The 13435-nt window shown below is 41.9% G+C and overlaps 1 protein-coding gene across 6 annotated transcripts in view; it reads left to right on the forward strand.

Moving 5' to 3' along the window:
* The window catches only part of SMARCB1 (SWI/SNF related BAF chromatin remodeling complex subunit B1), a 67707-nt gene that overhangs the window by 30530 nt on the left and 23742 nt on the right, over positions 1–13435 (forward strand). For all 6 annotated transcript variants that reach the window (XM_085633721.1, XM_085633723.1, XM_085633725.1 and 3 more), the window contains exons 5-7: positions 1496–1623; positions 3062–3228; positions 6412–6602. In XM_085633721.1, the coding sequence (XP_085489847.1) occupies positions 1496–1623; positions 3062–3228; positions 6412–6602 (486 nt within the window). The remainder of the gene's footprint in view (positions 1–1495; positions 1624–3061; positions 3229–6411; positions 6603–13435) is intronic.

Below are 13435 nucleotides of genomic sequence, written 5' to 3' on the forward strand. Positions count from 1 at the left end.
TAAACAGTCATGGAATCTGGCAGCAGTAACCTCTGGGCTGCTGGCTACCAACACCACAATGTGGGTGTCGCCTGCATAGGACACTAGCTCAAAGCCAAATTTGTCACTTGCCATGCTAGATTAAGCCAGATAGTTCTGACATTTTCTTTTTACCAGGAACAATTTAAGGCCACCTCAATGTTGTAAACAGTAGAAATGCGTCCCGTGCTTCTTCACAATCTCTCTACTAAGTATATCTTAACGATGAGCATAAGCCTGTGTTTGAACCATATACTCTTCATCACAAGGCCTAATGAGCCCCCCCCCTCCCCAACAAAAAAAATACCAGCAGCCTTCAGCTACTTAATTGCAAACTCTATATCATCCTCAAAGTTGCAAAATTCCAATTGAAAGTAATTTAAAGGAACAGGCAATCTGAAGATAAGTAAAGCACTACCATTGGGACTTTGACTTCACTGACGTTTCAAAGTGACACATCCACCTTGAGAAACTGGTGTATCACATCTGTTTATTTCATTTGCTAATATCTTATGCCCAATCGCAGCTTTGTTGTCGGAATGCTGACTCTTTGACAGGTGTAGCATCCTTTTCGCTGATACCTTGGGCTGTTAACTATTACTTGAAAATAGCTAATACTTTCTGACTGGGACCAGGATTAATTGGGACTTTTGCTGGATTATTTTAGTTTCCTAGGTGATTTACCTGAAAGAACTTCAACAGGAATAATGGAGTAGACTAAGTTAGTGAGGTGCGGACAGATAGTGTGTTCCGCATATTAAAATTTTGGGCACTTAAATATCAGTCACTAACCATTGGGGAATGTGGAGTTTCACTTGATTTTCCTCCCTCTGTTGCTCTAAATTGGCCTACCCAGGCAAGGGGGCAGACCGTATTCCTGAAGAAAGAGCTATGTTGAAGAACATGAATTATGATAGACTTGTTATGAGGATTCAGAGCTGAACATGTGTTGTAAGTTACACAATCAGAAATATTTTGACAAACTGCATTATACCTATTTGAAAGAATGTGTTCTCTTGACTTCAATATGTTGGTTTTTCAAGTGAAGACCAAAACGTCTTCGGAGCTTTACAGACTCTTCCAGTTAGTGTCAATGGTATTCTTTTGATATCTCAAAAAAGACCATTGGAATAATCCTGGTGCTGGCCCATACTAACATTTCATAAAAGTCCTAGCATCTATTAACACCATACCTCTGACCGTTGATCCAAGAACTGCTTTTGAAGTGTGCAGGTATAAAAGTGCCTCAATAGGTCGGAATAAGAGTCTTAAATTATCATGGGAGCCATTTCATTTTAATGTATACTGCCCTACAAATGCCTCCGTATTTTAGGGGACCTGCAGAGTTTGGTTGCCTCACTTCAATCCTAATTTTCTTTTGTTTTTTCTTTTCTGAAGCCATTCCATTCTGAATGGGGAGATTGATCTTGAAACAAGGTTTACTTCCTCTTACTTTATTACTTTTTTTGCATCAAAGTTTTGATGACCATGACCCAGCAGTAATACATGAGAATGCTTCCCAGCCAGAGGTTCTTGTTCCAATACGGCTCGACATGGAGATTGATGGGCAGAAGCTGCGGGATGCTTTCACTTGGAACATGAATGGTAAGCACTGCTTTTCTTGCTGGCTTTTTCAACAGTCTCTTCTTGTTGTTAAGAAACGGACTGGCCACTCTGCCGTAGGTACGTCTTCAATTATGTAAATAATGTGGTAAAATGTTTTTGGTGCTATGCTCCAGTTGCACGGTTTACTAACATTGAAAGAATAAATGAAGCCCCTTGTTTGGATGTAAATTTGTTGCACTTATCGGTGCCGTTTATTCTGTCCATTTGAAGGGTAATGCTAGTTTCATTTGATTTTGCTTTCTCATTCCCTCATGTTTGTCATCCTCTTAAATTAACGTTTCCAGTTTTTCTTTTTCATGAAGCCCCTTCAGTGAGCAAAAACTATGCAAGAGTTGTCCCACAGGACCTGGAAGGTGACCTAAGTAGCAGTAGGTTCCCACGGAGCCTTTGTTTATATTCTGAATCTTTCATCCATCTGCCGCAGTTTTTTATTATTTTTATGTACACACAAGTCTCATGCTGTAGTAGCTCCTGTAATTAGTTTACAGTAGCATGTTAGTGTATTTTTCATTTGGCTTCATGATCAAGGTGCTCTTTTGTGTTCTTTATGATCAACGTACTCGCTTGTGTACCCTGTGTTAGGGATGTTCATGATTTTGTTAACCTTTTTCCATCCTCCTAGGTGTCTAGATTAAATATGTATTACCATAGGAATGTTGGATATAGGTCACCACAAAATTACCTGAACTGTAGCCATGATGGTGATGCTGAGTCGTAGGTAAAATAGAGTTGAAAAAAGACAGAAAATTAACATTTTGGACCACGTAAGCAAGGGTTAGAGGAATACCCTGAACCATTCAGGGTATTCTCATCAATTTGCTCTTTTTAAGTAGTGATGCGATGGATGAGTGAAGGAGATCGTTCAGTTTTAAATTTAAAATGCCTCAATAGATTGCATCTGGTGGACTCCTTCTTTGCAGCAGTGCATACCCTTTGAGGAAATTGGGACAGAGAAGTACTGTTTAAATGCTCAAAACCACAGATATTGTCTAATTTTTGTAAAATGTTACTTGAGGCAAGTGCGTGTGTGGAATAAATATACGCTGGAACAAATAATTTATGCTGGGGGAGTTTCTCCTGATCCGTACCTCATTCGTGTTGCGCCTTGGGTCGATCGTGAACCTGACCTCATTCTCGTTACAGATGAAAAACCTCTTCAGTGTTTTTTCCGTTTCTATTTCTTTTTTTCCCCTACAGTAGGCTACAAGTGTATCATTTGCATTCTGATTGGGTGTTCAGTGTAAATTGTCTAAATATTACACCGATTGGACTGAATCTGCCATGGCAGCATTTCATACCTCCTTATTCTGCACAAGCCTCACTTGTACTCTTGGTTTCTGTGTATTTGTGTTTTGATTGTCTTTAAACCACATCTAATTTTTTTTTTTTATTTCCTTCCTATTCATCCCCATCTCAGAGAAGCTGATGACTCCAGAAATGTTTGCAGAAATTCTCTGCGACGATTTGGATTTGAATCCTTTGACGTTCGTCCCTGCCATTGCTTCTGCCATCAGACAACAAATTGAGTCGTATCCCACAGACAGTATCTTAGAAGACCAGTCTGATCAGCGGGTCATTATAAAGGTAGTGCAGTAGGGCCAGTTTCTGGGGGAGACTTTGAAAAGCCCTTTGATAGAAAGGGGTTAACCTCCTTGAATCAGTTCTCAACTAAGGCCTGCTTTGAGGGAAATTCAAAAAAGAAAGCGTTCACCACTGCGATTGTGAGCGTCCCCGCACTTAAAAGCTTTTTTGATTTTGGTAGGGATAACAAAAATCTGCACAACCTTATCAAGGCTTTCTCAGCAATGAAGCTGGTGTGAGGGCAGTGAATGAATGCCATCCAATGAGAGAGATTGTTTACTATTCTTTGACATTTTATTTTAGCTTCACTTATTACTATTGATGTTGTTGAAAGATTTGCAGCTACCGTGTAATGACCGCATTGAAATTTGCTACAGCAGCTAAATGTTTGGCTAGATAATTCAGTGATGAGATCTAAATTTACCAAAGAGGATTAAATGTCCGTGAGCTGCTGAGGAGTAGGCACGTTGCTCTTGGGTGTTATTTTTGTACCCATCAGGATTTTGAGGGGTCTGTTTAATTGTTGCACAAGTAGTAGTGAGCAAGCATTCACAAAACCAACAATCACATGCATTTGTATAGTGAGATCACTTTCTCAGGTGTCACTAAGACAGAAGCCCAGCATAGGCAGCGGCAGTGCAAGCTACACATGAAAAGTACAGACAGCTGCGTCAACTGCCTGAAGGCAATTCTCCTTGTTTTGCCTTTCTGTAGACACTCTGTATTTGTTACCTTATTGTGTGTTTGAGAAAAGTAAATCACTTTACTTACGATAGTCTAATGAACATGAATATTCTGATTGTATTTATTGTTCTTAAAGCTACACATGCATTTGCTCCTCACATTTATCAGTTGTTGATTGCAAAAGGAAATACTTTGCTGTGCAAAGAGACTGTCAGCTGCAGTCTGTTACTGAATGAGATTACTCTGCATTACTCTTTCTGATTGCAAGTTACTCAGATTACTATAACCTTTATTAGTTTATTGAAAATTACACTGATTGTTTTATCTTGCATCAGGTTACAAAAGGCCACTGTGAGGATTAGATCACCGCATTATATAACAGGACGTTATTGTGGTTACTTTACCATGCTGTAGATCCGATCAATGTAGTACTGTGATCACTATAACCTTTTAGGCAATCGCCCTTCCCTTAATTCATGAAGAACAGTACCCACATCCTGTACAAAGCATACGATAGCATGATAATTTTAGTTTATCTTAGATTACGGGTATTACTCAAATTACTTTTTCATTAAACTAAAGATTTCTCGGATTATTTTGCCCCACAGTACATTAAAGAAGATCTTTCCTCCTTTTTATACCCTTTATTGGGTACATAAGATCACTTCCATTTCCGTAGTCTACATCAAAGCGCACTCAAATGCCCTAACCCTGCAATATATTTCAGAAAGATCACCTTCCATCAGCCCCCTCTTATGACTTTATCAGGCATAAGATTGCTCTCTTCAGTACCCTTAATAGAGTGCAGCGGATTACTCTGCTGTATGTCTGAGTGGTGATTGCTCTACGATGCATTTGATTATGGAACGGAGGTCGCCGATTGTTAATGGTGTCCATGATTACATACTACTGTTGTTGCTGTATTGGATTACAGAAAGGGATTACATTGCTTTAGATTACAGGGGTTTGCTCTGGGCATTTTATTCTGCATTTCATTTCACATTGAGATGACCCCAGAGATTGTATCTGTTGAGGATTACAGATTCATGTTGCACTGACTACTTTCCCCTGTTGCAGTGCGGACAAAGCGCATATAGAAGCGGTGCTCTCTACACAGCAGAAAATGGGGACTAACCCACGTGCTCCCTGCATACATATTCAAGCCTGTCAGTCACACTCCTATTTATATATGGCTCACTCTCTGCTTTCTACTGGGGTCTCCGTTTAGATGCCTGAACTGTGACTACATCAGCGTACAGGGGACCATATACCACCTATTTAAAAGAAATGATGTATATTAAAAAGTAAAGTGAGCTGTTAGCAAAGAACTACTGTTTCTCAATCTCTCGTGAGGCTCCATAGTCTTTCAGTCTTGCTAGAAGTAAAATGCTGTGAAAATACATACCTAAAACCTTTAGGGCAAATCAAATCTGTAGTATGTTTATGTTGTTCATAAAACTAATTTAAACCTGTAGTTTCCAACACCTTGGCATTCCATGGCGGGGGCAGAGTAATACCCGAGTTGGCCAGAAATAGTGGTCTTTTATTAACATGGATTCTTGTGGTAATTGCCCTACTTCTGGGCACACCGTAAGAGTCCCACTAGGAATCCCACAGTATTTCCACCCCATCACTGATACACTTCTGGAATTACTGATACCTGTGCTGCCAGTAATTCTGGGGACACAAATACTGTTATTACAAAGCGGTCTCCACGGCCTCTTTGGAATGAGGGCCTTTTTGTGTGCAATAATGTTGCCCTTTCCTTGTAAATGGATGGCTGCTTTCCAATTTGAAGAGGTCTGTTAATTCATGGTAACAAGAAACCAATCGCATGAAGGTAAGTAACATCCGTCTCCTTTCTAGAGGGTTTCTAGTCTTAGTCACTTGGGTATGATGCACGCTAATTATAGGTGCAGTATTTAAAGTACCCTCTGTCTGCATGCCCAGAGTCCCTTTCCCAAATTGACCCTAGACCACAACATACAAAGTGCTGAGTGATGAACAGGTGGCAGCGAATTGTGTGAGCAGCAACTAATGGCATTGAACAAGGTGAGGGCAGACAGGATGGCACTTGTGAAGAACGGCTCCTGGAGTAGTGGATTGATTTCAAATGTGAGGATGGAATAATCCACGCTGTAAACTTGCCAAACTTCAGAAGCTGTCTTAAAAGAACTATTGAGAATAAAAAGGCTAATCTGCATTGGCGTGCCTGACATTTCGAATATTTTGTATTCATTTTATGTTTGGCAGAAGTGATGCGCCAATCCAGCGCGGTAGATGAATGCAGTGTAGATGCGCTGACGCAGCATGGAGTATGTGGACGGTTGCGATGAAGATGTTTTGCAGTACCTGGGAGGCATTTAATTGAGCTTTTCTATCGTAAATGTTGAGTGTATCCTTTAGTTGCCCTTGATGCATAGAATAGAACGTTATCATTATGCATCTCATCGAGTGAATTGGGACTTTGTTGTAACGATCTACTTCTATGGATTTTTTCAGCTAAACATCCACGTGGGGAACATCTCCCTGGTGGACCAGTTTGAATGGGACATGTCGGAAAAGGAGAATTCTCCAGAGAAGTTTGCCCTGAAGTTGTGTTCTGAGCTGGGACTGGGTGGGGAGTTTGTTACCACTATTGCATACAGCATTCGGGGGCAGCTGAGCTGGCATCAGAAAACCTACGCCTTCAGGTACGTTGGCCCTATTCTTTTGGTGTATTTTCAGGGTTGTTTCTGGCAGCGTTGCAGAGATCAGTGGGCTTTGTTAAGTCGCCTCTAATCCAGGTACGTTGGTCGAGTGCCAAGGACGTGCTAAATACAGACCTCACAGGAGTGTTTGCTGTGGCGGTTAAACCCTCCCTATAGACTGGGAATTTCTTGAGGTTGTGGTTTCATCCAAGTTTTCAGATTTGTATGTTGAAATCACAAGGAACCTAGCTACATGTATAGTGAAGAGTGACTGTCAAAATAAATCCGATTTCCCTAAAAAAGATTTTTTTAGCCGTGCTTGTTTTGAAAGAACTTGCATTATTCCACCTTTTGTTCCTGCTGAAAAATAACTTTATCTGGAAATGTGACCTCCATGGCTTTATACCATGAGGATTTACATCATTTTATTTATTTGTTTGAATTAAGTATGTTCTTCACTGACTGCCATCTCCTATTTTGGTCTGTTACTACCAGTTTGCAAGATACCACCAGTAATTGTGTCTAGCAGGTAACGTGATTGATTCGGCTTCAGGCGTTGCAGGTTTGATACTTGGATGTGTGCTGAAGCGCTGTCGAAACCTAGCCGCCTTTTCACTTCGTTGGTCATTCATTTGGTTCTTCGGTTTGGTCTCTTACTGTAGCCGCGACCTGGAGGCCACATTGTTATGTTGGTGCTCTGTGAGAGTGACTGCCTGGCTCACTGCCATTGAAAAGATAAGTACCTGTCGCTATGCAAGGGAAGGCGCAGAAAAAACCCATCTATTAGGGGAAAAAATAGTCCATCTAATTCTGCACTATCACCCTTCACCTCCTGCCCTGTATCGACGAGTGTACATGAGCATGCATCTGTTTACGATTACTGTGAATAATTTGTAGATCTGTACTGTCTGTGAGCGCCACCTTCTACATAGTTCTAACTGCACACTTATGCACGTTATTGAGATTGGATGAATACATTTTATGAATGCACAGGTTTCTAAGGCTACGCAAAGAGGAGTTATTGTATTTTCAGTAAAGCAATTGAGACGTGATTTTGGCGGAATCCCACATTGTAGGTTAGGTTACAAGCCCGGATTTAAATGTACATCTCTAGTTTCACAATTGGAGACTAAAGAACTACAACACGTTGCGTTTCTCAGTGCACATTTCCTGTTAGATGCCAGCCTGGTCTCTTAATGATGCTAGTGTGTTTGTCCAGGGATGATGTAATATGTATGTCTGCTATATATTTTCAATACCACACAATATTCTTTCTTTGATGCCTTGGGAGATCAATGGTTTCTTGTTTGTTGCTGCCACCTGTTTGTTGGAGCCCAGAACCTGCTTGGAGAGGTGTTGAGCAGAAAGAGCCGGTGGCCGGGCCAGGGGGAGACTTTGCCCTCAGATGAACTCCCTAAGATGTCTTCGGCTAGTTATCTACCAAATATTGCAGCTGCTCTTTTCACATGCTAGATGGTTGCACCAGGAGGTACTGTAGACGTAATCAGTCAAAGGTCTGCTTGGAGGTTGCGCAAGTAACAATTTACCTTAAATGTGTTAATACTACCTCTTGGTAATAGGTAGGGGGCAGTATAGCTGACCCTCTCCAAACTCTAAGATAAAAACACCTTCTTGCAAACCCCTTAATGCTTGATTTTGGTGAACTGTATTACTGCCTGCGCAATTAAGCTCACCAGTCCAGGAGCAACTACTAACATCATTTATGGAAAGGCCATTGCTGAAACCATTCTTAAACCACAAAGAATAATGCTGTTTGCTGCCTCTTAGATTAAAAAAAAAATGTAATCAACACACGCCAGCGTTGAAGACTCCCCGCTGACCCACACTCAAGCAAATCAGTTAATTTGAAATGTTTGGTTTAATACACTAATCCCAGATATACACGGCTTCTGACTTTAAGAACCCCCTATCCCCTAACCAGATGCTTAAGGCAGGCTTCCTGTACCCCCCATTGCTTCCATGAACAAGAAGTACAAATTTTATGGAAAAATACCTCCCACCTTTCAGGACAGAATTTATATTTTTCACACAGAAATTTGACTTCAAGAAATTCCAGAAATATATGAAGCCTCAAATCTTTCTGCAAGGTTATGGAATAGATGCTGTTTAGGTCTACTGTACTACTGTCTATTCCTCTACTACTACCATATTCCCTACATGCTTTGAATCCTCTGGAAAGCAATGCACGTTTGATACAAAATCAATACAATGGGGAGCAACTGAGAAGGTAGTTCTAGATCGTTACAGCAGTGTTTCAGATCTGCTCCTTCATGCATTTCTAATGCCAGAAAAAAAGCCTCATTTAATAGGTTTCTGGAAAATAAGGATCTTGTACAGTGTATTTAAGATCCGCTTCCAAGTGTGCTCAAGCCTTGTGTGCTCCTCCCCTCCCATTTGCAAGATGATTCAGTTAAACGCATGCCTTACACATCTTTCTAAATTGTAGCAAGGCCACCTCGGCATTCCATTCTTTTTAAATCAGTAAATAGAATATTATTAGTGTAATAACAAGACTTGTTAGTGTTTGGAAATGGAAGGAATCTGGTATGAAGCCCTTCTAACAAAAATAAATTATTAAACTTTGCAGAGTTCTTCCCGCTATATTCAGCACTCAAGTTAGCACAATAGGACCTGTCTGTGCTCCTGAATATATAATCACATTTTCTAAACGGTGGGTATTGCAAATACGATTGCAGCACTGCCTTTCCAGTCAGTCAGTCAGTCAAAGCACTTTATTTCGATTAATTAAAAGCAATGGGCCATCACACAAAATTACTAACAAATACAATTCATTGGTAAATAGCATATAAAAATGTGAATAAAACAAGTATGTTAAAAACAATAGTAAAAGGAGTTACAAAAGTAGGAAGTCATTCTATGTGCAAGGAGCAGGATTCATACGGAGCCACAAAATACAATTAAAAGGAACACAAAAACCCCAATTGTGCAAATTAGCAATCAATCTCCCCAGAGGAAGACAGTTTTTTGTTCTTAAGCCTCACGGCTGCCACCAAGAAGCTGGCCACATAAAAAATATTGCGGGTGCTACTCAGCATCTGTAAATGTATTAGAGCTGGTCTAACTTGGATAAAACCTTTCGCTTTTAAAAGTGGGAGCAGATATTTTTTCCTCATTTCAGAGTAAAAACTACAAAACATGATAAAATGCAGGGTATCTTGGGTCGAAAAATTGTCGCACCTGCAGGGCGTACTACATTCAGGTTTGGCCCACACAGGGAAACTCCCCAGGGAGTAGTGAATTAGGTTAAGTCTAAACCTGGTCAGTAAAAATCTATGAAAAGGTTTAGTTATGAGCTGTAAATATGGCTCCAGGGAGGGCGAGGTGACCAGAACATAGTTCTGTCTCACAACTGGTTTTTTAAGCTCCATCTCCTCCCGGGTCAGCCTTGCCTCTTCTAAAAAAGTAGCCCTGATCCATAGGACGTCCTTCTTAACAATATTCTCCGGGGACGTAAAGAGCTCTGGGCGACCTAGATCAGCAAAAGTCTTTCTCTCATACTCAACCCAGGGGATCCTTTTAGCATTTTCCATGGCAATAATATCTGTAAGTATGGCATGGTTCAACGTGATTTCCTTATTTAACCATGTTTTTGCCCAACAAACCAAGGGGGCCACCCTCAACTTGTCCGTAATATATCCAATCCCCACCTCTGTATGAGTACTAAATGTGGGGGTGGATTGGGGGACAGACAGGAGGGATCTCAAAAACCTGTTTTCAACTCTTTGTATTTGAACTTGGGCTACGTGGCCCCACAACGGAGCACCATATAAAACGATGGACAAACATTTAGCATTGTATACTTTTATCAGTGCCTCCATGGGTCTCGCCCCCAACCTTTTAGAGAAACCCAAAAGAGCACTGGTGGACCTTGCCATAGAAATGCTTTTTAACTTAATTGGGGGGCCCCAAGAACCCTTATAGTCAAAGAGGACGCCTAGATATAGAAAGGTACGAACCCTTGTCACCTCCGCCCCCTTGCAATGAAAGGTTTTTAATTTACAGCTGCGGCTACTTCTGCCCACGACCATGGTGTGAGATTTGTTAATGTTCACCTTCAGGTCTAGCTGGTCCATAAAAGAAGCAAAAGAGTCCAGCATCCTTTGCAGACCCACCCCAGTGCGGGCCAGTAAGACCGCATCATCCGCGTATAGGAGAACGGGGATTGATAAAGCTCCTACACGCGGAAAATCTGCCCTAGTGGTACCTATGAAGCTATCCAGGGCATTTATATAAATAGTAAAAAGGAGGGGGGCCAAAATGCAACCTTGTCTAACCCCCCTCTCTGAGCTAAAGTGTCGAGTGCATCTTCCCTCTTGGTTTACCCTAATGGTGGCAAAAAGCTTTTCGTGTAGGGCCGCTAGAAAATTAATCCGTGGGGGATCAATGCCAATATCATGTAGGATCCTCCAAAGCTTGGCCCTATTCACCATGTCAAAGGCCGAAGACAGGTCCATGAATGCCATAAATAAGGACCCATCCTTTGCCACTGTGTACTTGCTTATTAAAAGATGTAAGTTTAAGCATTGGTCCATGGTACCCCTTTTTTCTCGAAAGCTATATTGTAAATTAAAGAGCACCCCTAGCCTCTCCACATTTTCCCTGAGTCTGAATAGTAGGACTCTGCCCATGATTTTAACGGCAGAGTCTAGCAGGGAAATGGGCCTGTAACAAGAGGGGTCCATGCGCTGACCTTTTTTAAAAATCGGGACTATGACCGAGGTAGACCAAGAGACTTGGAAAGGATGCGTTAAAAACATTAGTTAAAATTTTTGCCCAAAAGGTCGGTGAATTCATATATAGATCAGCGGGGACACCGTCTGGGCCCGGGGCTTTGTTCTTTAAGGTTTCTTTGATTTGCTTTTTCAACCTCCCCCGATTAAAAATTATTGGGGTCGTTGGGTGAGATGTTTCGGGAGGACCCTCGTTACTCATGCCACCAACACCGTAAACTTCTTCAAAATGGTGAAGCCAAACATCATCCTGAATAACACAATCGGTGTTAGTATTCTCTTGGCCAGAGAGAAAAGGGTCATTAATGGTAGCTCAGAACTTGGCACTATCCCGCAAAACGTCTATAGACAGTAATTTGTCCCAAGCCTCCTTTTTAATTGACTTCTTTCGCCCTTCAATTGCTAATTTTATAAGCCTTTCGTAAATTGGCTACAATCCCCCTATCTCTAGGACTTGTTTTTAATGCTTGTAGTAGCGCCCGATGTGCCTTGGAGCAACTACTATCAAACCACCTAGGATCGGAATTGCCACTATTGTTGTTCGTATTAGTGAGATCCGCCGCGATCCGGGAACAGATTATCTCGAAGGCGCTTATCGTTTCACTATCTACACTCTCACTATCTAAACAAATGGCCATCTGACTTCCTACCTCAGTGGTTAAAATCTCTAAGAAAGTATCGGGCACAACTCTCGTCCACTTTATTCTCCGACCTTGGTCCTTTGCAACAAGGGGGGCCCCCACCCTGTATATACGGCTCTCTGGGGTAAGAATGTCCCCCAGAATCAACTCGAGAAACACAGGATTGTGATCACTAAAGGACGACGGGACTGCCCCGTATGTCCCCACCAGTTGCAAAAGGCCCGTGGAGATGAAAAAGTAATCTATCACGGGGCCCGAGGTTAAGCCCTTAAAAGTAGGAACCCTATCCACCCCTTCTATAAGATCGGGTTCAAATACGTTGCAGTTAGCTAGGAGTTCTTCAAGGGCCTACCCCTGCCTGGAGTGCTCAAAGTGTGGTATCGCAGCTCCAGGCGGACCCTCAAAAACCCCCTCATAGCAACCATCCCCGCAAGGGTGGATATTAAGATCGCCCATTAAAATAAGCTCGAAAGCAGTGCTTTGTTTTAAGTCTATATTCAAGTATAAAGGATCCCAGGGCGGCTATGTGTGTATTTATGTTTTCCCTCTCCCTGTGATTATAAAAGTTTATCAAAAGAATATTCCTAAAATTGGGAAGAACCCATTCTACTATTAGGTAGTTACAAGAACCAGAGTCCAACTGCCTAAAGGAACCCGCAAGGTTTACGGAAAACAAAAGGATGAGCCCACCCTTAGGTCTACCCATAGTTCCCATCATGGCTGGGACCGAAAAACTAGTATATCCATCTAAGTAAAAACTTGATGTGGTGTCCCAGGTTTCTTGTGCCGCTATGATATCATGTTTTTTTATAAAACCAACCCAAATAGCATCTGACCGCTTTTGTCTGATGCCAGCGACATTCCAACTAATAATTTTACAACCTGCCGGACCAACTCTTGTGACAAGGGGGCCCGGCTGTGACAGGCCGTCAATCGTTAGAGTCAAGGTCTGAAAGAGAATTGAAACGGTTACCGAAAAGCAAAGGTGCCTGTACCTGTTGTATAGGTTGTTGGGGAGATATACTATCAGTACCCTCTAGAGTTTGGGCCCCCAGTGTCACGTGCCGGGAATCATTATGTTGTGCCAGGTTCGAACTACGGGGAAAAAGGGCCTTATGGCGGGCAGGATTGTTTTTGGGAGGTCAGGTGGTTCCACACTGGGTGGTGCGGAGGGGTAGAAAAACTGTAGGGGGACTGGTCTTATACCATCCTGTGCGACTTTTGAGCCATCCCAGAACAATTTATATGCTGTATAAGGATTATTGAAATTGACTACAATGCAGTCCCCCCTAACTGCCTTTGGCCGATGCCCTATCCATCCCACCCTTCTGGCCATGATTATACTGGCCGCGATGTCTTTCCCTCCACTACAATAATTCGCGGACCAAGAACTGACCTTCCTCATTAAGGCACCTGTTTCAGA

Source organism: Triturus cristatus, chromosome 11, assembly GCF_964204655.1.
Source record: "Triturus cristatus chromosome 11, aTriCri1.1, whole genome shotgun sequence".
NCBI lineage: Eukaryota > Metazoa > Chordata > Amphibia > Caudata > Salamandridae > Triturus > Triturus cristatus.